The 25,703-nt window shown below is 34.8% G+C and overlaps 3 protein-coding genes and 2 pseudogenes across 6 annotated transcripts; 1 reads left to right on the forward strand and 4 right to left on the reverse strand.

Annotated features, from left to right (window-relative positions):
* Positions 1-1,014: 1,014 nt before the first annotated feature.
* Positions 1,015-4,406, reverse strand: LOC120190406 (inactive TPR repeat-containing thioredoxin TTL3-like). Of its 3 annotated transcripts, XM_039193486.1 has the most exons (8): positions 3,317-4,406; positions 2,714-2,909; positions 2,431-2,612; positions 2,013-2,346; positions 1,702-1,906; positions 1,509-1,615; positions 1,208-1,369; positions 1,026-1,165 (listed from the first exon to the last, which is right to left on the reverse strand). In XM_039193486.1, exons 1-7 carry the CDS (start codon positions 4,114-4,116, stop codon positions 1,217-1,219), a joined length of 1,977 nt encoding a protein of 658 aa, XP_039049417.1. In that variant the 5' UTR covers positions 4,117-4,406; the 3' UTR covers positions 1,026-1,165; positions 1,208-1,216. The 3 variants fall into 3 exon arrangements, with proteins under 3 accessions (XP_039049416.1, XP_039049417.1, XP_039049418.1); XM_039193485.1 differs by having other exon boundaries at positions 1,015-1,369; XM_039193487.1 differs by lacking the exons at positions 1,026-1,165; positions 1,509-1,615 and having other exon boundaries at positions 1,305-1,369.
* A 597-nt stretch (positions 4,407-5,003) lies between these two features.
* LOC120190229 (UPF0481 protein At3g47200-like) lies at positions 5,004-6,569 on the forward strand. The gene is made up of 2 exons (XM_039193336.1): positions 5,004-5,662; positions 5,832-6,569. Exons 1-2 carry the CDS (start codon positions 5,093-5,095, stop codon positions 6,567-6,569), a joined length of 1,308 nt encoding a protein of 435 aa, XP_039049267.1. The 5' UTR covers positions 5,004-5,092.
* A 915-nt stretch (positions 6,570-7,484) lies between these two features.
* Positions 7,485-13,914, reverse strand: LOC120190407 (annotated as a pseudogene).
* A 1,638-nt stretch (positions 13,915-15,552) lies between these two features.
* LOC120190732 lies at positions 15,553-20,152 on the reverse strand (annotated as a pseudogene).
* A 786-nt stretch (positions 20,153-20,938) lies between these two features.
* On the reverse strand, positions 20,939-23,510 carry LOC120190730 (phytoene synthase 2, chloroplastic-like). 2 transcript variants are annotated; one of them, XM_039193770.1, is made up of 5 exons: positions 23,049-23,388; positions 22,478-22,528; positions 21,760-21,932; positions 21,440-21,675; positions 20,939-21,352 (listed from the first exon to the last, which is right to left on the reverse strand). In XM_039193770.1, exons 1-5 carry the CDS (start codon positions 23,386-23,388, stop codon positions 20,998-21,000), a joined length of 1,155 nt encoding a protein of 384 aa, XP_039049701.1. In that variant the 3' UTR covers positions 20,939-20,997. The 2 variants fall into 2 exon arrangements, with proteins under 2 accessions (XP_039049701.1, XP_039049702.1); XM_039193771.1 differs by lacking the exon at positions 22,478-22,528 and having other exon boundaries at positions 23,049-23,510.
* Between the last annotated feature and the right edge of the window lie 2,193 nt (positions 23,511-25,703).

Consider the following 25,703-nt stretch of genomic DNA (forward strand, 5'->3'; position numbering starts at 1 on the left):
TTATACCATATATTACTGAATTTTAAGTGATGCATCGTTTATAGCAATAAACTTTTAATTTCATCGATCACATTATTACACTTTGATTTTAATTTCAATTATATCACTTGATTGTTAAAATCCAAATTGTACAATGGCATGGACAAAATAAATTGTTTTGGTGCAGGTATATATGTCTAAAACCACTCTGAGACGCAGAGCTTTAAGGGCATATCAATTTTATTATTAAACTATTAAATAATTTTAATTTTGATATCATATTTTTTAGGTTTTTGTTGACAGTAATATTAACCAATCATCGCGATAAAATCAATATCAAAATGTTGCCATTTCGCTTCTCTCTTTTCTTTTTGGGTTTTCCACGAAACGCGTTTAAAGCATTGCAATTAAACAAAACAAAATCTATCACTTGTAGAGGTTTAGAGACTTTCTTAGATAATAATAAATCTAAATAATAATAAACATTATTTCAAGAATACGAATAAATCTGAAATTTGAGGTGCATTATATAATTTTAAGATAACACAAATACTAGCATAAAGACATCTTCGTAGACTATGTTGTTCAGATTCTTCAGTAATAAGCATAGGATCAAGTGCCCCCAATATATATATATCGCATGTCTGAGCTTTAGTTGTACATATATATTATAGCAGATCGATAAAGCAATGTGATGCAGCTTTAAACTTAACAAAGCTTCCTAAAAGAAAACAGTAAAAAAAAAAGGGCAAAAAAGGTTGAGCCAAATCAGATGAATAATGTACAGATTTTTTTAGAATGAAACGTTAATAATTTAGGCTTCTTTCCAGCCATCCAGATGGAGGGACAAAATAATTATATTCCCACACTTTATCCAACCTTTTCTTCTCATAGGGAGACATGGGCACGCTAGTGGTAGTGAGATCATTTCACGGTTCGTAAAACGGACATAGAAGATATCGTAGTTTCACCGGAAAATAAAAATGCAAAGATATAGAAAACAACTCAGCAATTTCAGAAATGTAAGCTAAGAAGCTATTTTCTCTCGAGTCTCGAGGCTTTTATCCGATCTCGATAGAGTTCTATGAAACAATTATGTGGTTTGATTTATGTCACATGTAAAACTGTTGATCCTAGTATGAATCAAGATATGACAATGAATACTTTGGACAATTATCATCAAATGCTGTTTGTGGCAAAGATTAAGCAAATTCCATTCTATTTTTACCTTTTCTTTCTATAGAATATAGTTCCTCACTGAGTCCTCTAGGATCTGATGGGTAGGGCTGATCATCTCCTTCAATTTGTCTCCGTTCTTATAAATCTTAAAAGTCGGGACCATTCTTATACCCTCTGCTTTCGCCACTGCTAAGCTTTCCTCTGCATCAACCTTCAATCACAAAACGATGATCGTATGTTAATGCTTAAACATCGTTGCATTCACGCCATTTTGTGTTTGTTACATCAATATGGAAGCAATGGACGCGAACAAAATAAGTTCGTCAAAGTTAAGAACCCCGAACGCCTACCTTGTAAAAATGAATAGATGGATACCGAACACAAAGCAAATTCACGAATGGGGATATTTCTTCACATTGTTCATTGGCTGCCACTTTAAAGTGGACCACTGATATGCCTGAAATTTTAAACTTGTAAATCAGACAAGAAAATCAAGACCCAAGTTGAGAGAAAAAGAGATCCACATATAAGCATCAATCTTACCTGGAGACGATATGGCAGTTTTAAATATCTCTAGGCTAGAAATTTCCTCTACTTCACCGCTGATTTTCGTTTTATGAATATCAACTCCACGAGATTTCTTCAAAGCAACTTGTGCATTATGCAGAGACTCAGCAACTTCAATGTCTCCGGGAAGTTCCTTTCTCAAGAGCTCATAATCTCTCACAGCATCCGCCCATCGTCCAAGCTAAAAACCCATAACAACATATCCTCATATATCAGTTCCCAATCGACAAAAAATGATACTTGAATACACATGCACCAAAAAGAAACCATACAAAATGTCATTTCACCTTTCCATTTGAAGCAGCCCTTCGAAGTAGTGCCTTTTTGTAGTTTGGTTGGATTTTTAGAGCCTGGTTGCAGTCCTCCACGGATTTCTCCCAAAGTCTAAGTTTAGACCAGCATACTGCTCGATTGCAGTATAGAACAGAGTTAGAGCTATCACATCTGAGTCCTTCCCCATAAGCAGAGCAGGCTTCAGCGTATCTTCCAGCGTTGAATAATTCATTGCCGTGAGTCCGTGCTCTCGCTACCATTTTCACATTATTTAAAACCATTGCAATTTCAACATTGCTGTAATCGATACGTCTAGCCTTCTCTGCAGCTGAAACTGCATTCTCGAATCTGCAAGAAATCTATAATCCATTTTCACTCGGTCCTAACAACAATACCAAACAGTAAATGGTAATTTCATCTCGCAAAGGTCACCTTCCCAATGCCATCTCAACTTGAGCCTGAACAAAGAGGGCATAAGCTTCGGCCACCATACCAAAGTACTTAATCTGCGAGGAGGGAGTATATTGCTCCGATTTTGGGATGTTTGATAGGCAGTAATCTGACTCCTCGATTTTTTGGAGCTTCAAAAGGGCTTCTGCTTTACAAGCAATGAGCTGCAAATTCATTTCAACATTCTCAGATATTCTGCAGTTGAATTCTATAAACAGCTAGGTAGTACAAATATATAATCGACTATCGAGGGAAGGAGCTGTACCTGGGGAGACGAGTCTGCACCAACAGCTATTGCTGCATCAATTTCTCTTACCGCAGTCTTCCAATCACCAATCTTCCGCGCATCCGCACATCGATTAATATGATTTTCCAACAGCTGCAACTTCTGCAGCTCAGCTGGATCCGAATGTTGCCCCGGGAAACAAAGGTGGTGTCTGGCATTATCCGGTAAACCTAACCTGGAGTAAGAAATTTGAGGATTGTTAATATTCTGTCCAAAACCCTTTCTTCCCAAACAATCAATTGCCAGTTTGAACTTCAATCCAAGGGCATCCATTTTTTATGTAAAAGGAATCATAAACAATCAATTATGTATATGAAAGGCACACTTTGACAAGCTAACAACAAAGAGACAGAGCAATTCCAGAGAAGAAATGGAATACAAAATCACACAACCCATGAGAGCATGATGAAGAAGAACCAATGATACAAAGAGAGAGAGAGAGAGAGAAGCACTCAGAAACCGAAGAGATCCGATCCTCAGCAACACTGATGAGAATAAAGCACCCACGAATCACATTAATCAAGAAGATGAACAAAAAAACAACAATGGTAAATTAAATAATAAGAAAATTTACTCACTCACCTAAGATAAAGGGAAGACAACCTCTGATGAGCTCTGCCATAACCAGGGTCTAATCGAACAGCCTCCTCACACTCCCTGACGGCCTCCCCCAACCTTCCCGCCGCCGCTAACGCCGCCGCCCTGTTACTTCGGTAGACAGCGTTTTCCGGTGAAATGGATATAGATTTATCATACAATGCCAATGCCTCGGAAAAATTCCCTCTTTTATACATCTCATTACCAGCTCTCTTCATTTCCTCGGGATCAGCAGTAGCCGCCCCCGATTTAGCGCCACCGCCGCCGCCGCGAATTATGCTGCCGTGTCCATAGTTTCCTTTGCCACCACCAAGCGTATCGGTCTTGTTAGAGGTACGTAACCCCATGGTTTTAACGATTTTCCCAGACGGACAAATGTTACCACTGGGTAAAATCGTGCTTGGATTGGAAGAAACAGACGAGGATGAAGATGAGGTTGCTCCAGTAAAGCTTGAACCAGAGTATATTAAAGGGAGTCCAGCAGATACGGATCTCCTACGACCCGGCCTAATATTCCGGTTAGTCGGGGCAGATCCAGGTATACCCGGACTTTTCTCCAACAACTCCCCGGAGAAATGAGTAGCGGTGCTGTTACTGTTCTTGCTTGAAACGGAATCAGCTGATGAGTTGGAGCTATTTCCACCGGACGAAGTAGTGGGGGCGGCACCTCCGCCATTGTTGTGACGGAGCAATGGAGAAACGGGTGAACCCATCAGATCGAGTTCTTTGAAATCGGGCTTGTTCATTTCCCTATCAAAACTGGGTCGTTCGGAATGAGAAGGCATTTGCAGAAGAGATGATAATGGTTAAGGAATCTGGGTTTTGATTTATATACTAAGAGAGGGAGTAATAAAGAGAGTATGTATGTGGATATCTTCTCCCTCTCTTGATTGTCTGGTGTTTTAATTCAACATTAATGGGGTACGGCGGGGCTATCTTAGATTAGGTATACTAAACCATAACACGAAGGAAGAGATTATGAAGATGAGAGATACGTGGAAAGAGAACATTAAAGGAAGAACGGAGGGGATCTCGTGATGTCAAAACAAAAATGAAAATGAAGAACCAATATTGAATATCAGTTGAGTCTTGAGTCCGAGTCTGACCGAGTGAAGTTATTGGGCTAAAACATTTCATTTGCGGAGGTAAAAAAGAGGGCTTGATTTGGAGAAAAGGTTAAATTACACTTGTGGTCCATTAATTATGTTTAATTTTTTAAAAAGTTACAGATACATAATTAATCAACCCCTAGTTTTCTTGTCCACATCAAAAAATAATTTTAAAACGAAATCATTTCTTATTACAATAAAATGTATAGTTTATAATTTTAAAATTTGGATTCAAATCTATAATCCGCATGACTAATATGAATTCGGATAATAGATTTTCAAATTATATATATATACTACAAATGCTGATACTTTCCTTCCGAAGGCTGTTCTTGTGCTCTTTTTCATTCATTTATTTGTAGTATTTTACATGCCTTGATACTTGGATAAGAACAATATGCTTTTCTTTAAAAATAAAAGAGATTGATGCTGGGATCTTAGGGACATGTTGAAGAAAGGTATTTCACCATATTCATTTGACGTTTTGGGGGAAAAAGCACTAGAAATCTCAGCCTCACATGCCATTCTGATTCGGGGATAACCCGTTCCTCTCCTAAAAATTTCAGATTATCATAAAATCATGCGTATGTTCATCTAAACCAGTTGCAGTTGTAGTGGACACTTGTGTGTTTCTGTAAAGCACTGTACAGAAATGGAGCAAGTGGATTGGGTTGTTGAAGTTGACGAAGAAGTTCAAAGGCTGGTGGATTCTGAGACAGAGATGGAACATTGGACGAAGCGATCAATATATCGAATACCGACGAGCTTCACTGACCTAAACAAGAAAGCATACATTCCTCAGGTGGTCTCCTTCGGACCTTACCATCACGGAGAAGATCACCTGAAGCCGATGGAAGAACACAAACAACGAGCACTCCTCCATTTCCTGAGGAGATCGAACAAGTCTTTAGAATCATTCGTCGAAGTGTTAGCTAAAGATTTGCGGAGATTGAAAGATTGTTATGATCAGCTTGATGATCCAATGTGGCACGATGATGACAAGTTCCTGCAGCTGATGATTCTTGATGGATGTTTCATGCTGGAAATTTTATGTTCTGCTAACCGTACAATGGAAGATTATGCTCTAAACGATCCGATCTTCAGCAATCATGGAAAGATACATATTCTTCCGTTTATCAAACGAGATATGCTGATGCTCGAAAATCAATTGCCAATGCAAGTTCTTTACAGCTTAGTTGCTGTTGAAAGCAATGGAACCAAGGTAATCATTGGTCTTTAGACACTCAGGGACGGATTGATGGGACGATTGACACAGTCGCATTTTGAAAATTTTAGATTAACATAAAATCTCATCTCGGTTCATGTAGACACTTATTAGATCACTGTTAGCTTTTGTTTTTGTTGTTTTTATAAGTTCTAAGTTGATGCAGGATAAAGAGTACATCAACAATCTTGTACTCAAGTTTTGGTCTCCCAATACGCCCCTCTCGTGCTTTGGGACTTGCTTGCACGTGTTGGAAGTTTACCGAAAGAGCCTATTTCCGGACATACCGGATGGTCGTCAACGGCAAAGGAAACATCGCCGCAAACCACGTGTCTCGGACCACAAAGATGGCGACGACATCATTAGGTCTGCGATGGAGCTGAATGAAGCAGGAATCCGATTCAAGAAAAGTAAGACCGTCAACCTCATGGACATTACGTTCCGCGGAGGGGTCCTTAAGCTTCCGGTCATCATCGTAGACGATGCCATGGAATTCATGTTTTTAAATCTAATAGCATTCGAACGTTTGCATGTCGGAGTAGGAAATGAGGTGACATCCTATATCTTCTTCATGGACAGCATCATCGACAACGAGAAGGATGTTGCTCTTCTATACTCGACGGGGATCATTCAGAATGCACTTGGAAGTGACAAAGCAGTGGCTAACATGTTCAACTCGTTGTCAAAAGACATTACGCTCGACCCGGATAACAACAGCTTCGATGAGGTCCGGAAGATGGTGAACAGGTATTGCAAGAAAGCTTGGAATGAATGGCGAGCCAATCTCATTCACACATACTTCAGAAACCCATGGGCTATACTTTCTGTGATTGGTGTCATCTTTCTTTTTGCCCTCACTATACTGCAGACCATATATTCTATACTTCAATTCTACAATAAATAATGTAACCTGTAAGTCTCTATGATCTCACAACTGCCCCATTGATTTTCAGCTTTTTACATGGTTTTTGAAGATAAACTTTTCTTTTAAATTCGTTTCAGCATCATGCAGAGAAGTTGTGTATCTCTTATACTTTATGATTTGTTCATCCATTGCAGTGTGTCTATATATATATATGCTGTTGATAAATGGAAAATGTGTGAAGTATACCTTTTATCTTGTTTGCTCTTTTTTTTTTTATTCTCGTGTTTCTAGTTGATGAGAATAACTGAATTGTGACGGTTATAGGCAGTTCATCCATTCTGATCACACCGATAGAAGTAGGGACGGAAACAGGATTCTAATTCAAGGGGCCTAAGGTATAATTAATAATAAAAAATAGAAGGGACAAAATCAAAATAAACCAAATTTTGAAGGTCTAAATAGATATTTATCTCTATTTATATTTTTAATGATAAAAATTGAGGGGCAATGACCCCCAACCCAACACGTAGCTCCGTCATTGGGTAGAAAAATTATCATCGACTGATATCGAGATCTTTTATCTTCAACGGGAGGTAATAAAAGGAAGATGAATGAAAGCAAAAGCATTCCTCCATTCACTTGATCTAATCAAAAGCTTTTATAGTAATGTTTGAGGTTGATTATAAGTATAGGATCATTACGATTACCTGAAACTTGATAGACCATATAGATATGGTTAGCTAATAATAAATTTAACTTTGATAGATCACGTTAAAAGTCATCTTAAATTATCGTGATTTCTTAAAAAGGATATTCGAGATTTTTCTTCCAAAGAAACTCTCCCAAGATCCGTGAAACTGAAGATTAAACACCAGAAAGAAAATACAAAATTTAATGATAAGCAAGCTTGTTCCAAATTTTCACCCATAACCATGAAATGAAATGAAATTAATGTTAAAAAGAGAAAAACAGTAAATTTATTATCAGAAAGTTGCTGCATTGTTAACAATCTTTTTCTTTTACATGAATGTCAAGCTTCCAACAAGGTAAATGTATTTACATGAAACCAATTATATCAGAGGTATCAGTGATTGCAGACTCCATGCATTTCAATCTCAGGTTCCTCCATTGCAATAATGGATGCCATTACTGTGGGGTTCTTTCTGTTTCATGCTTGTGCTTAGATTATTCAATCCCCATATCCGAATCGTACGATCATCACTAGCCGATGCCAACATGTGAGGGTTTGCCGGGTTCCAACTCACACAATTAACGGCTCCGGAATGACCTGGTAATGACTCTATAAGCTCCCCTGTGCCCCTGTGCCATAGATAGACCTAAACATATATAGTAAAACCAAAAACAAATTAAATTAAATTTCAGAAAATTTCAAAAGAAAATCAAATTTCTCATCAGCTTAAAACAGTTAGAAAAGGTGTACGCATAATGACTACACTTGCTTATTATTTTATTAAGCATGAGGATATGATCTTCCAAGAATCTTCCATATACATATAAAACCCTAGGGGGGAAAAATTAACATACCCTGGCAGGACACTTGTATCCATTACTATGCAGACAAAAAATGTCTAAGCCAACACATGCATGGCTCATATAGTATTGAGCCCATTAGCAACAAATAAAAACCATATAGCATTTTCTGTGAGATAAAGACATCATACAGAAGTAAACTACTAAGGCAAACCAGCAATGTATCCGTGTATTGGTTTTTGTTGACATAGTTGTGTTGGAGGTAATTTGTAATTATATAAATTTGATATATTAAACTCAATTTAGCAAACCATATTATGAGGATACTGCTTTCCATATTAATCGTACGCTAACTTCCTGTTAGAGGTTATATTAGAACAAACAGAAGTCCGTACCAGTGAATCCTCACTACCGCTGGCAATAAAAGCTTCGTCAAGTCCACCAAAACAAGACCTAATGATGAAGCGATTGCGTTTATGGCCTCTATATTTAGAAACAAGCTTCAGACCACCCTCTATATTCCATAGATGGATTTCTTGGTTTAAAAGATTTACCAGCAAGAATCTATTGTCTCTTGACAATGAGAATGAAGTTATTGGTTGATCCTCTTCGATAAATCTCTCAACTTTTTCTTCCCGGTCAAGTAATAATATTGCTGTTTCCCTACATATACTAATAATCTTCTTTCCATCACCTATTATTTCCAAATCAGAAAATTTTAGCGATCGTTGCCCTTTCCAGCACTCTAGCTCTTTCCCATCCAATTCCCACATGCAGATACTCTTATCATTTAGACCAGAAAATATCCATTTGCCATCTGGAGACCATCCACATGAAACCATACCAAGACCCGTTTTTTCATAAACATGAAGGCATTCCCCAGAAGATACATCCCAGCGCCTTATGACCTCCTCTGAGCCACATGTCAGAAGCTGGTGGTCGTCAGGACTCCATGAAACAGAAGAGAGAGGTTTCTGGTGACCAGATAGTTTATGTTTTAAAGATACTCCATTTTTAAGAACCTACAATGAGTCAAACTATTAGAACAAGAATTGACCAATTGCTAGGCATAGTTGACCCAGTCATTAAGTAGGGATCATCGCACTGACACAAGAAGGAAAACCATAGTTGATTAAAATTAACAAATCCACCCATTCCTCCACTAAAGCAACAGTAAGAATCACACACACTCTAAGTTTAATCTCCAAGAAAAAATGTTTCCTTTTCATTTCATTTTTCCTTATTTCATTATGTTGGTAGGAATTCTGTTGAATAGGGAATAGAATACGTTACAAATTATACATAAGGTATTCAGAAAGATGCTAGAGATTGAACATTCAAAATAAGCATCCAACAAGCTATGACATGTTCCAAGTGAATAGAAATACCTCCCAAATGATTGCTGACTGATCATTTGATGCTGAAGCTAAGTATCTCCCATTATGCGAAAATTTCAAAAACCATACTTCATCAGTGTGAGCCTGTAATATCTGTTGCAAGAAAAATGACAAAAATGATTTAAAATAAACAAATAAATAATAATTATCTGCAATTATGATATAAGAAAAATGCAAGCCACAAGTAGATAAAATCTCAGAGATGGAACAAACACATTGATGAAATTAATACTCTTTTAACAGAAATAGAATAAAGCTAGTGAACTTGAAATTTTATAGCTGATAAGTGCACTTTCCATTAGTCTAAGAAGAAAATTTTTATGCTTCGAAACGCCATCATTTTCTCCCAAAAGATCTTTACTGAAGAAATGAAACTGAATCATAAATGTTCTCTAATGAACACAAGATTTATAATTTGCTTAGATAACATTCCCAGTTGTTGATTGTTTGAATCAATCATAGAGTGTACAGCCACATGTTATGTATCATACAATAGCTGAGTTAACAAAACTAGGTTTAGTGAACTATACAACAAATCATGAGTAGCTTCAATCTCTTACCTAATCTTAATATCTTTGGAACAAGCACATGGCTACAAATGAAAGAAGATATTGACTTGGACATTTAACAGTTTAGAAATGACCTTTCATCAGCATACTTGTTAAGAAATTACATTGAATTCAACCTTTGCCAACCATTTCTCAAGCATTATGATTAGGAAACATCCTCGCAAGTCTTCCCCAAACACGCATGAAATATTAATGAGCTTTCTATCCAATCAATTTGTACTTCAAATCACTTATTCTAGTCGAGTATCTCTATAACTTCATAAAAGTTAGATCTTTTTCCTTCACATCATCTTTATTAAAGGTGAGAACCTCTGAAAACACAACTACTCTTTGGTTACTAGATATTGATCTTACATTGCCACTTTCAGATTCTAACAATCCCTTCAGCAAAGGTTCGACTTTCGAGATCAGTGTAAATAGATACACAGGGTAAAGAATACCTCAAAACTGCATTTAACAAAGAAAATGTACTCCAAAAGGTATTCAAGATAATTTCAGTGAAAATGTAAACAGTGCAATTTAAAACCTAACTTATAACCAACCACCTAATATCAGTTCTCTACTTCTCTCATTCCTGAACCCAAAAAAAAGAAGAGATTAAAACCTAATATCCATACTGAAAAAGCACAACTTAAAATAGATTTCTGATTTATACAAAAAGAAAAGGAACACATATTGTACAATTTGTTATGTAGTTCACATAAAATTTGCATCAATAAAAAATGTAGAAGGATCGGAATTTTGTCATATTTTAACAAAAGAAAAATAACAGAAAGGAAAAAGAAAATCTGATTAGCAGAACAAAGTCAAACCTGCAATGCTTGCGAAGGAATTTGATCTCTCCCACACTGATGATCAGCATATAGTGACATTTCCTTATCCAAAGAGTTGTGAAACATGCAAGCATCTCGTTGCAAGACAAGGGCCTGTTCAACTAAATGCTCCAACCTTCCTTCGGGGATCATAACTGTAGGTGGAAGCAGCTTCTGTAATTCTTCCAATAGTTTACTCCGGGATCTTGTCCTCAATGTATCTTGTTTGGGAGATCGAACAGAAGAGCAGTAAGATGGTGACACAAGATATGAAGAAAGCTCACGTACTCTACTATTATTGGCACCAAGAGGTGTAATCTCAATCCTCAATGTTTGCAGAGCGTCCATTACTTTTTATCATCCAAAAGCTCCAAAAACTTCTGTTCCAATATCAGAAAAGAGGCCGACTTTATGGTCTTTCATCAGTTAGACCAATATTATGCAATGTGACAAGACTTTCATCCCAATTTCCCTCAAGAATTTGTCGCATAAATACATTGACCACAGAAGAATGTAATGGTATCCCTGATTCTTCCTCTAGATGAGCGCCGCTCTTTATATAACCGAGAGAGTATAACGATTTCGCTATTATTCGGACAAATTCTACCTTCTTTATAACTCCTTTTGAGCCAACAATTTCTTCGCCCCCATCAGACTGCAGAGGCCGAGCCATTAGGTCACCTGAAGACCCAGCTACAGTCCCTTTAATAGTTGAACCGTTTGAAAGACGTCTCAGTTCTTCACAGGATAGTTTCATACGTTTTGAGGCTGGTTCATCATCCTCTACACCTCCCATGAAATGTGCACCTCAGCCCATATATTATTGGAAAGGTAAAGCAATGGCAATATGGATAAGTTAATGTCTCTAATGAATCACAAGGAGTAAGCCCCTGCATACAATAGTCAACAAGGGGATATAGGCTCTTCAAATCGATCATAAGAAAGAGAGAGAAGTACAAAGAAAAATCCAAGGATTACCAATAATACGAAAAGGCTACATCTTATGAAAGTAATCAGTTTAGCTATCCCTCATAACAGGCGCACATACAAACCTTTTTTTTATAGAAGTTGGAGGCCTCATTCAAGACCTCCCTCATAGTGGACCCTTTCTCGAAAGAAAGAGTACCTCACTTTGTTAATATAACAAAAACACATAAGACTTAACAATTACACCAAAAACAAAAACTACGAAATCGAAAAAAACAACATAATTAAAAACTGATCTCTTGTCATATCTAGATATCATTTCTTCTCAATTTTTTTTTTTTAAAAAACTGATCTCTTGATAATTAAAATACCATCAGTATGCTACAACAGCTATGAGTCAATTGATTATGACAATGAGAATATGGAATTTCTATGGCAAAGAGAGAGATTCGGATTCATAGAAGAACAGGGTATAAGGGAGAAGGCAGTGAGGCACCAAAAAATAAAAGATTCAGGTCAGAGCCTTAATGGGATCCATAGGACACTTCGGTTTATCTTATTAACTTCAAAAGAACCTTGATCTTTAGAGACCAACGATCATATGACCTTAAAGTTGACTCAGCTAATAATGATAGGTTCAATATAATCTTCATCGATAGAGAAAAATAACCATAAGTTTAAGTTTCTAGCTAGGAAAGAAATTTATATTGACCAAGACATCAGCCGTCTAACATCCGTGTGTCCATTTTTCAACTATTCTGCAAACATGATTAATGGTCAAAATACCCAAATAACTAACTCAACCCATAGGACATACATAATTGCACCTGGTCACATCATTTGTGATACCTCCTACGCTATACAAAATGGTCTGTTTTCTGGCTTGGGGTCAAAACCAAGTATAGCAACAGCTATCCTAATGGCTGAGTTGTCTGTCTTGAATAAAAATATTTTAACAATGTATGGTGATAGATATCATATGGCAAACAATGGAAACCCTGATGACTAATTAGTCAACCTACGGTATCCAAGGTAAATTGGAGGATCCCTAACTTGAAATTTCAGCTAAAATAAACTCGGGAACTTGCACTTCTAAAGAAAAACTCAGGAACAGCTATCTTGATGACTTAGTTGCACATCTCTTTGCAACTTTAGTTCACAAAATGTACAAGTAATAATTGTTAGCAAATATTGACAAAGCTGGGAAACTTCAACCATTACTTGGACAACTAAAGAAGTGGAAATTATCATTACATCCATATTCGGAAGCATTTTATTTCTTCTTACAAATTTGTATCAACGTACACAATTTAAATGTCATTGTTGACATGTCTCCACTCTCCAAGTACGACTACTTTATCCAAAATGAACATGACTAGTGAAACATGAACAAAAGCATAAAGGACTGACAAAGCATAGGTTTGTTTTGCTAGGAGGGACGGAACTCAAGTAATCAAAATTCTTAATATCAATGTGCAAGCCTGACAAGATTGCAGATTCCAAGAACCAAATTGCTAGCTTAATGGTCTACAACTAAAATGCTGAGTCGGCTATAAGATGTAACTAAACAATGAAAACTGCATGTATAGTTGATTGAGAGAATCAGGTTGTCACATTATCAATATATGATGGAAGTTCATACTTACACAACTAACATAAAAAATACGATGATCAATCTGAAAGAAGATAAAAAAAAGGTAGTAACATGTAGAATGGAAAAATAAAATGGTTTTAGGTCCAAAATTGAATAAAATCAAGTACTTAGATGAAATGACGTCAAACCCACATCAGAAATACAATCAATAATGTAGAATCTCTACAATACCGAGCAGATAAAAGTAATAACATAGAATATACTTAAAAAACAAAAGCTATTAACCAATTAGCTCTAAACTAAAACTAACCCAAAACCAGCAAAATTTTAGCTTGCAAGATAAATCAGGGTAAACCCAGAGGTAAAAAGGAAAAATCTGAAATACCCACAAAGGGATTATGAGTAGACAAGCCGATTCAGATCAGAAAGAATCGAATTGAGAAATCAGCAATCCAAGAACTGGAAAAAAGACATTGTGAATGAAACGATTACCCTGTTCTTATTTGTCGGCAAACACTTGATTTTAAGCAAGAAACATACGAAATAATCCAACTTTTTATTAAAAATGATTCAAATCAGATGATAAAGTTTAAAGGGCTATCCGTACCCAAGGGAAAGAAACGTAAGCGTTTGGTACCTTTGCGTAGAGGTAGAAAACAAAAGGTTTTAAGAGCTTCCTTTCTTTCGTTGTTTTTTCCTTTGCGTGTAGGAAACCACCCTCAAAAGGGGCTATAAAGAGTGTTTGAGAATTGCTCTATTAGCTTCACCCAATCGGGCTTTCTGAACAGTTTCCATCTTCTCACAATCTCAAGGATAAAGCTTTCTTAAGGCCAAGCCGATGTTTATGATGGGTTGGGCTCATAGCAAACTCTAGTAGCCTTCATTTTATGATTTGTCAATTCATCTTGTACTTGAATTTGACATTTTCTCTTAAATTATTATCTTAAAAAAATTTATTTTTTAAGTTGATATCTAAACTAGTCGCATTAACTTAAGTCGACATTCAATTTTTTAATATTTTTAGCTTTTCTGGAAAAACTAAATAATTAATTTAACATTTTTTTAAAAATAATTAAAACATTATATCATTTCATCATTCACGTATAGATCTTCACATTCGTATAATTAATTATAACGTCAATATTAAAACTATCAAAGATAACTTTTTCATTAGTAAAAAAAGAACATTAATGCACTTCGAATGTTCAAAGACATTATTAATATAATTAAAATCAAAGGATTATTGATCATTTTAGTTGAGTACTAAAACAAAAACAACACTTTAAATTGAAAATACGGCTCCAAAAGCAACGCTCAAGAGGACACATTTCAACACCCAAAAAGATATTATCTAAAATATTTCCAGAATTATCGAAATAGTTTAAAAGATAAAAATTCATTATTAGTCATTAAATTTTTGAAATCGTCTCTTTTAATCATTATAATACAAAAAGTTTTAATTTTATTAATTTTTAAAATGTTTTTTATAATTGAACTAGTAAGTCATTAATAACGTGATGATATAACTATTATATCCATCTTTTTTTTTTGCAAAAATCTTAAATTCATTTGATTATTGTCGGTTATACTTCACAACGATATAAATATAAAAATACTAAATAAATAAATAACTGTAAAAATACTAAGATTAACGTTTTTAGTAAAGTCGCTCAAAATGAACAAAAAAAAGTTACAACCAAAGCTTTGACCTTCTACTATTTCAAACCCAATGGGACTAATTTTGAAATATGTTGTTGTCTTCTTTTTCATGAACTTTTTTGTATTAATTCTCATAAAGTTTAAAGAAATTCAAGAAATCTAAATCGATACAATGATAGAGGAAGATGGGATAAATTCGTTAGTTTCTCTTTCCTTCTCTCTACCATGTACTTTACGTGAACCATCAACCAAAGAGAAACTCGGATTATAAACATGGCACAGAATCAGGCGAATGTCATCTGTCATCCCCGGTCATCGCTGATAATCAGGCGACTATTTGAGCCTAACATTCATTTTTCCCCTAAAACTTCCCAAATCTAACCTTATTTTCATGAAATCATCACTAACTTTTTAAGATCTACCCTTGACCTTCTCTGATCTCCGCTTTACACTGTTCGATTAGACCAGAACTTCGATCAGTATTAGTCTCTAAAGTTGGCACCTTTCCTTAACACAAAAATGAAATGGAACATTCTCTAAAAACACAGCACCAATAATATAGCAGCTTAACGATGGAGAAAAGAAAATAACCACCTGCACTTTCACCGTTCTATCCACATTTTGAATCTAATCATATATACAGATTCAGTCAACCATGCCTCAGCATTTCAGGGTGATTTCTCACACTGAATCAGAAACCGTAACAGCTCTACAGTTTTCACCTATACCCTTTAATACCATTTACAAATTAACAAAGCAGTTGAAGAGAGTGTTCCTAGCACAGGGTATCAAGCTTGATATCAACGAGTTTTTTCGGCAATATAACTTCATCTGTGTCAGTCGCAATGTACCCTTCATTGCCTCTTTGCTAATGTTTTCCTTAATCCTCTGATAATCTTTCCAAACCACATTAAGTTCAAAACAGATAGGACTAAAGGCACGATTAATATTAACAGTAGCCCGTAGGTGTGCACCTGCCTAACCTGTTTCAAGAAAAAAAATTGTAGATGATAAATTGACATTTAAATGACAATCCATGTACGTCTTAAAATCAAAGCTTACAAAGTTCGGGGTATTCTATCGAAGGTTTACTGATGTTCTGACATGAACATAGGTTTTCTCTGTATTTAGGACATGAAATAATAGCAAAACAAACTTATGACCTCTAAATGCAGACATAATGAGTTAACTTAAAGTATTAGTTTATAAATTCTTATATTTCTGTGACTTCACTAAAGCATCTGCATCCAGTACATACAAGGACTTGGGTATGGGGATACAACCCTTCAGGCCCTTCCAAATACATGGAAAAATTTAGAAAGAAATTGATTATACCCACTTCGAAGACATATTCATATCCGACACTCGCATCTTAGTCCGAGTAACATTGAGTAGTTCAATGGTCACAATCCAAAATAGTTTTAAAATGTTTCGGAAAAAAATCAAGTATATATTAAAGGATAAACACATATAACTGACGAGGTAAAGTTTTGTAGGAACCTTTTTACCTGGTCATAGTGCAAGTAAACGTGATAAAATAGGTACATAAACAAGAGTATCCTAGCAACCTGCCACAAAAGAGGTAATGCATTAACTGTAAAAGTTTTTTAAAAAAACAATGATCAGAGCAGTCCTTTAAATTCTGGGGGAAAAAGGGGACCCTTTGGAGACAAATTTGTCAGATGGCATCCATGCAGGCATTAGCAGTATATGAATAAGACTAAAAGCAATAAAATGATTTCACTTACCAGCCATGTTACAAATATTACGACTCCGTTAATTAAGTAAGCTCTGGATCTCTTCATTCCAACCGTGTCAAGATACCTATATGAACCCAGAATATTGTTATTGTAGAGTGAAAATAATATGCATTTTATGAAGGACAGATAAGAGGGATGAACTAGTACGTAATTTTTTTTTACCATCTCAAGTTGATCCCAGGAGTCGTAGTTTCAGAAATGAGTACCATGAAGGTATAAATCTGACCCTCTCCTGTCAACATAGAATATGCTACACCAGCTACAGAGAGAAAATGATGAATGACCTGAAATAACAACATTTTAAGTTCATTTACATCATATTGAACATCAGTCGTAATCAATTGGGAAGAAGACACGTAGAGCAAGATTATAATAAAAAGAATTAAATACTTACATACTCCATTCCACCTAAAGAAGGGTAAAACCAAATGATCATCCCAATATCAGCAAGAAAGTAACCAACAGATACCTGTCAAAAGGTGGCATCTAGATTAATTTAGTTAGAAGCCAATACAGGTGATAGAACATAACCTAAACTAAAGAAATGTCGTTACAAATTGAAAAGTTTTAGCAAGATTGCCCCCTTTCGTAAATATAACAGTTCTACAATTAATTTCCAACCGTATCAAAACTGCCTTGACATCCAGACTGCATATATTCATCTGTATTAGGAAATAATCTAAACATATTGCAAATTTATCTAGTCCAAAGTTTCCAGGCCAAAGTTTGACCTTCAGTTTGAGAAGCGCGCATAAGTTCAATGTCTAGTTTATTAAAAAATTGTGAAATGGCATTAACATCACTGCATATTTTTGCACCATGATTATGTTACTTGTTTCACACAAACAAGGATTTTGGGTAAAGGACATACTTAGATTTTGTGGGGGGTTAGGAAACCAAATGGCAAAGAGCCCACATTAAAACAAAAGAATTGTACTATTTCTGTCCGCAATAAACGGGGGTTCTATTTCCCAAGAAGAAATCAATAGCAATCTATAGTTATCCTATCAAAGGCAATGCCACCCAAATCATTCGTATTCCATATAATAATATTCTATTCAAGAAGAAAACTTCGCACTTAATTGCTTCTTCTAAACGAAATACATTCCACGTTCTGAAAAACCCTTTTGGAGGGATTATGTACAAAAGTGAATGAAAAATAATTATCCTGAAGATGTTATAAAAGGCAAGGTAGATTGACTTCCTAGTAATATCCAACTAAGTTTTCAGAAGACAGAGAAAAAGGTACCCTCACCCCTAAAGAGAATGTAGACAGTGCAGAACTGCGAAACATAATCAAGCCGGCATATCGGTGATCAGAAAAGAGATTTGACCAAAACACGAAGTATAGGACATGACTGATATGAAAATGGCATGTACCGTTGATATGGATCTGAACAAAACATCCAGACATAAATTCTGTATTGAAATATAGATAACAAAATAATAATAACATATTCAAGCTAAGTAGAAATATCAGTCACCGATTGTTCCACTCAGTGCGTTGGACTTTTGATAGCATAAGATAGCTCTTAAAGTAAACACTGCTAAACAACTGCGTAAGATCATAGACCTGAAAAAGAGTAATGGTCAGAAATTATTAGAAAAAGAAGGGAAAGCTAGTTTTAGAGATATCCAAGAAGAAAAAATTGGCTTAAACAGAGAAATTATAGAAGCAACAGTAAAAACTGAGAAGAAACAAAAGCTCGACACAAAGGAATCATCATTTAGATTTTTTTTTCTTTTGAAGAAAAAAAACACTACATGAAGCTGCAAATTTAGCTGAACTGAGTTATTTTCAAACTGAATAATGAATCATAAAATTGAGCAGGAAACATACCATCTTGCAAGCACAAATGCCACAAATAACTGATGTGTATGGGATGAAGGGATCTGACAGTAAATATTCCTTTAGCAGCAGCTCAGCCTGATTCTGGTATGCTTGTATCACCATAGTTGCTACTTTAGAAACCAGTATCACATTACATTCCTCAACCAATCAGTCTACGAAGATAAATTTTCCATTGCTTCCTTGGTTTTGTATTCTTCTCGCTCTTCACAATGAATACTATGTAAAATAATTTGAAGGAAAGAACAGGCATGAGAAAAAAGATTAAAAGGAAATGAAAAGTTCTATGTCCTGACTATAGCTGCTGCAATTTTGAAATATAGTGTAACACTTGGGTTCCCTTCTGCGCAAGGAAAACAGTATGAACCACTGTTCATCATACACGAGAAGCAATGAGAAAATCATATTACTAAGACTTCTGTTTTTTTTTGGTACAGATCATCTAAAAGGCGAAGAGATAGGGGTAAGTATTAATTGCTATGACACAAAAATGTACTTGAACGGGAGGTAGAAGTTTTGGGTCTAATTCATGATAGCCATATCCACAAAGATGTACTACTCATAAAACCAGATTAGCATATAACGTTAGGGCTCAATTTCAGTAAAAGCATATACAATGCATTTCAATCTTGAACATATGTCGAAAACTAAGCAACAATTAAGTCCTTAAAATCCAAAACACTAGCCTAAAGCAGTGTCATTCAACAGATTTGGGGTTCCAAACCCAGAATCTTCAACTCCTTTCCCTATTCCTAGGTTGTGATTTCCTTTGTACCAAAAGATAAAAAAATGCCAACACATCAAAGTAAGATAACACAATACAATTAAGTCACTTCAGTAGAAATAAATGTTCCGTCGACATCAAAGGGGGTCCGGTTTGATATTAACCTGATAAATGAATTGCCAATAAACAGCATATCTTAAGGCAAGAAGTTTAAGCTAAATGATATACAAGATAACATAAAAAAAAATTAGGATTCCTTTCCCCTTTGAGAGGGGAAAAAATTCCACCTCTGATTCTACCGTATGTCTGGGGCAAATATTAATAATAACAATATGATGCAAATGATTAAGAAATGTTAATTACTCCACTAGGCATCTTTAAACTGATCTCCATTTTTAGTTTTTTATCCTTAACCTAATGCATTCATTTAAGCTATTAAAAGAAACAATGAAACTAAAACTTAAAATACCACTGATTTATTGGAAAAAGGAGAGGAAAAATCTAGTCTGCATAAACATAAATTCAGAAAAATCAAGAACAAATTACTAACTCAAATTAACATCATAACACAATAAGCAAACATCAAAAAGGAAAATTCCGAACCAAAATTCCAAAACGATTACAAAATAAAAGTAAAACACACACAAAATATCCGAATAGAAAAAAATATATATGTGAAGGAAAATAGAGTTACCGGAACCGGAGAAAATGAAATGATCGGAACAAAATCGCGGAGGAAATCAGGGATTTGGTTCTTTGAAAAGAGAAGCTGCTGGATTCCTGCTTAATTTTTGTTTTCTTCTTCTTCTTCTGGCTATTCAACTACGCGTAGTTTGTGGAGATGAAGAGAGAACAATAATGAAAGGAAAGAACCACTCAAAAGTCGAAAAATGAATTTTTAATAAGAATAATGACTAATGCTCCATATGCCCCCTAACGTTTGTTTTTTTCCAATTTGGTACTTAAATTTTTTTCTGATCAATATCCATTTTATCTCAAAAAATAAGGATCATTTAAAAAAATTGAGTCAATCGCAGTGTATCATGTCAGTTTCTACCTATTTTTTATTATTGATAATATTATTTTACTTATTTTTTAATATTAAATAAAATATTTTAAAAAAACTATTTTTTTATGATTCATACTTAGAGTTTATTAATGTCTCTTTTAATAATATCATCCCTAAAGTTTAAATTTAAATCTTTCTTTAAAAATGTAACGTAATAATTGATGTTCGTAGACTTAAGTTAAATTGTACACATGATTAATGCTTTGAATAATAATAAATTTATTAAGCCAATTTTTTATGATTCAACCGTAAATGTTTATCAAATCATTATATTTTAATTGAATTACAAGAAATATTAATATCAAATAAAATTATTATAAAAAATCTTGTACCATCCAACAATATGATACAATTTTATTCAAGGAAGATTATTGAATTCATACAGTATTATATATTTAGAATTATGAGATTTGATATACACTCGTATAATTATCTTATAATTCGTCATCGATTATACTAATTTTTTTATATATTCTATGCGTGACTTTTCCCTTTCAAATTTTTTTCCACCTAAATCAAAATTAAATTTCCCGATAATTTGTATATATATATATATATATATATTTATTTATATTTATATAAAAGAAAAAGAGAATCAAAGGTAAAACGACAAACTTCAAATGAATTTTGAAGTGCCCACAAGTGCTCTTCCATATGCCACCGGAAGTGATGCAAACTTCTTTACTTTCCCTACATAAGCTCTTTTGTTGAAATTGTTGTAATCGTTTTCCTCAATGGCGTCCAATATCTGTCGATACAACAGCAGCGACGCCCACACCGGCCATCTGCTTGCCGAATTCAGCTCCGAAACACCCTTTTCTGCCTCGTCGAAGAACATCCTTGCTCGTTTTATCTGATCTTTCATAAAGTTCCTCCACCTGTCCGTTACTTGTCCGCGGAATACGTCGTCGTCCGATAGCCCGAAACGTGCCAGTTCTTCTTGCGGTAGATATACTCTTCCTCTCCTAGCACTAGGGAAATGCATACAAACTATGAGAAAACACTCTTGAGTTCATCAGAAAGCGAAAACTACGAAATTTCGGTTTCATTGGACTTACTCTTCACCAACATCTCTGAGTATATTTGTAAGCTGATTAGCAATTCCGAGGGCCAATGCAGCGTTGTAGACACTCTCTACCGATGCCTTTGATTCGGGTGCGATTCCCATTACCGGAACACTCATTAGTCCGACCGTCCCAGCAACATAGTAGCAGTAAAGGTAGAGCTCATCGAAGTTCATATATCGGGACTTTTTTAAATCTAATCTCATTCCTTCTATCATGTCCTTGAAGGGCTGAAACAAGGAAAAATCCATGGTTGATTCTCAAAGATCATGCAAAGCATCAAGGTCTTTAACTGTGTATAAGCTGCAGCAAACCTGTATATCTACAGGGTATTTTGAGATGGTATCGGATAAAGCGGCGTCGAGCATATCGTACGGTCGACCTTCGAAAAGATTGTCTAATCGTTTCTCCCATCGATCAAGAGCCCTGGGTGTAATGTGTGAGGCATTAGGCCCATCCACAAGCTCATCGGTCCTCCTACACCAAACTGAATACCAGAAGGCAACAATTTAATATACAAGTCCAACTATAAAACACCCAGCAACGACACTCAAACTCAAACGTTATCATCGGATATGAATTTGTCCCCGGCATGTGTTTTTCATGTACTTCGAGGGTCATATCATTATACAAATGTTCGAAAAGTATCGAGCATGGATACTTCAAGAATAATGAAGAGACAAAGCAAAATAGAACAATGAAACTTTCATCAATGATGTTGACTGCAATTCATTCTCTTTTTAATGCAAAGGAGCCTACAAGCAGAGAATAGGAGCTGTTTCGAAGCTAGGACTTGGACCCTAGGCTTGCTCGAAGCCGCCTGCACCGGATTAAACTGTCGATCCGATGACAATTACTACTTAAGCACCATACTCTATCATCCTAAATATTACAACTAAAGCTTGAAAGACATAGAAGCAACGCAGATGGTATGAATCAGTGAGTTAGCCAACAGATAAAATGACCTAAAATCAATGAGTTCAATGAACAACATTGCAAGACTTACTCAACTTAACCGACCGCCATACATACCGTAAATCGCCCAGACGGCTCTCCGTCGTTCCGGTGTCATAAGTAATGTCCCTGGAAAGAAACAACAGACAGTTCATGAGGCCTCAGAGGTAAGCAAAAGGTTGCAAACGCTATAATTCGATGCGGTTTCCTTGTTCATGGCCTCGACCCGATATTCGATCTACACTTCAAAGGAAGTGTAGCTACATGGTCTTGTGATCCTAAAAAGTTGCAGTTTAAGAACTCTCTAAAGTAATTTGATCAAACAAAGAGGAACCCTCGAACAAAAAGAGATGAAAGATGTGGAGCTTTAAGTACTAATCATCACAATAACACCCCAACTTTTGTGCTTCGTATTAGTTTTCTCACCCTTTTCTCGGGAACCAAACAGGAGTAAAACTAAATTTTATATACATTAAGAAAAGCAAAAAAAGCATGGAATCGCCAAATAAACAAAAACAAGAGTCAAATCGACCCCATGTGTATGAACTTGTAAAAAAACATATAATAATAATATTGTAATCGTCAACTTAACAACAACAAAAAACAAGAAAATCAGAAGCTCGAAAACCAGAAGCAGAAGCAAAAGTACCCAAATAGAAAGTCTTGGCATACTCAGCACAAACTTCACCACAACGATCATAAGCTTCATTCAACAGATCCCAATCAGTAAACCCATCAGTCTTTTCACTTGTTTTCTCCAAATCAAGGGCTTTCTTCCCCCTTTGTTCTTTAACCAAAGCTGCCTGTTTTAAAACCACATCATAAACTCTCTGTTCTGAAGATCTGACTGGGTTAGCCACTGCACCCGAGATAGCTGAAACCCCTCTGAAAGACCTCTTCTTTGGCTTCTTCCCACCTCTGGGTATCAAGCTAAGCAAGGCAGTGGCATTCCCTTTGGGACACACCATCCAAAGAATAACACCAGCCATGGAGTTCAAAAAGTGAATATGAAAAAGAACAAAAAACTATGCTTTTCCTTTGATTTTGAACCAGTTAATGAAGATCAAGATAAGTGAATATGAAAGCAGCGAATGGCGATGAAGATGAAGATGAAACGGGCACCAATTTTCTTTATCTTAATGCTTCCAAAGACACAGGATCTCCCACGTCGTCTTCTTACAAAAGGACGTCTCCTATTCTTATTCTCTTTCTTTTATCTCTCTCACCTGTTTCTGTGGACACCATTTCTTCATTCATTTTCCCATTTCAAGCCACATCTTAGAAGTCACAATTGGGTGTTTTTTCATTTTAAAATCTGTATAGAAATGGAAGGAGCAGATGTATTTCGAAAACTTTAAATTAATATATATTTTTTATATTTTTAATTAATAATTTATTTTCTTTTTTAAAATTTATATAAAATTATGCTCCATCTCTAGCTTAACTCGTATATTTATTTTATTTTTGTTTTATAATTCATATTCATAGGTATATAACTATTTTTCATATCAATTTTAAAGTTCGAATATGAATATAAACTGTGATGTAAGGGTTGTTTATTTATTTCAGAATGATTAAACGTTGAATGATTCAAATACTGAATGATTCATAGGCTCTGTATGAATTAACTCTGAATGTGACATGATGTTTGATAATGGCTCTGAATCATTCAAAATATATTTTTGTGCTTAATTATTCAGCACTGAATCATTTAGAGATACGAAACAAACGCATTTATTGCTGAACGGTTCAGCATTTAACGTTGATCAATTAGATTTGATCAGGGAAGCTTAATCCGAGTAAGAATTTAATAATGTACACCAATTGGTTGGGGGCTGCCATTGCCATAAATGCACCATTGATAATATTGTTTAGTTTCAAATAGTGCATTGCATAATTTAGAGTTGACTCATTTTGTAATAATTCCACTATAGCTTCTAAAAGTGTAGATTGCAAAATGGCCACTAACATTTGTAATTATTATCGGTATAATTTGAATTTAGTCCTTAAGGTTTTATTTTTGTAAATTTGATACTTTTTTTCTTTTTACATGTCTTGAAATAGGGTCTCAATTACACTTTCCACGTTTCAAAATAGGACGAGTCAACATTCACACCCACATTTATGCTCAAACCTGAACCACAAATCAATAAACACAATTATAAATTCAGGGTTGCCACTTTCCACCCAACGTGACACTTTCTTTGTCCTTTTTTTTTCTATTTATTGTTTTATCTCTTTAAATAAAATATATAAATATTTATAGTTTTCAAAAACAGGATGGAAAATGCAACTCATAAAAACCTTAAATTTTGATTCAAACCTTAAATATATGCCATTTTGATATTATATTAATTTTCCATAAATTTTAGGTTTTTCACGTAAATATGTGTATTTCATTTTTTATACGATCACATGAGACGAAGTTAGAATCAAATTTTGAAAAGATCATTTTATCTAAATTCAAAAAACAGAGACTTATTAAGTATTTAATCTTAAATATTGGTTGGAGAAAATCAAATCTTATTTTAATTAAACTGATAGGGACCCAAATTATTATTAGATCAAAAATAATTGGAGGGACAAGTACAACCGCGCCTCCCACTCTCCAAGGATAGACGAGAGTGGGGACCGTTGTCCACATTTTACATATTTTCTTTGTATTTTTTATTAAAAATTTATTTTCACCTTCTCTTTAAATTCACTTCCAACATAAAATCATGTTTATGTCCCTGCCACTCTCCATGTACCTCGTCTATATACTATCATTTATTTTTTTATTATTTTTACATAACACGTAATAAGGAGGAAAAAGATTTCATTTCAATGTAAACGGAGTAAGGATCAGAATGTTATAAGTTGATAATATAAGCGACTATAATGTGATATTTCATGCTTAGATGACAAAAAGGAGAAATTTCTATATAGTTTAGCAGTTAATTGTTTAATTTACCCAAATATATTTGTATGTGTACACACGCACTCAAGACTCACCTATACCATATTAAGAGAAGTGCATGCACACAAAGTTTGAACTTTGAATAAAAGGTCAATGAATTTGAAAATATATTTATGATAATTAATTAAAATATATTGGCATTTAATTAATATTACAATTAAACTATTTACATCATAAATTTAAATTATAACATTGATTAATATTATAAAATAATCCATATTTCATTTATATCTTAAAAATGATTAAATATATTCATATATTTAACTATACAATTAGATTATAATACTTTTTGTTTTGTTGAGAGAGAATTTTCCTCCGAGGTGTCTTTTAACCATGAGAAATTCT

This window comes from Hibiscus syriacus, unplaced genomic scaffold (genome assembly GCF_006381635.1).
Source record: "Hibiscus syriacus cultivar Baekdansim isolate YM2019G1 unplaced genomic scaffold, ASM638163v2 tig00116962_pilon, whole genome shotgun sequence".
NCBI lineage: Eukaryota > Viridiplantae > Streptophyta > Magnoliopsida > Malvales > Malvaceae > Hibiscus > Hibiscus syriacus.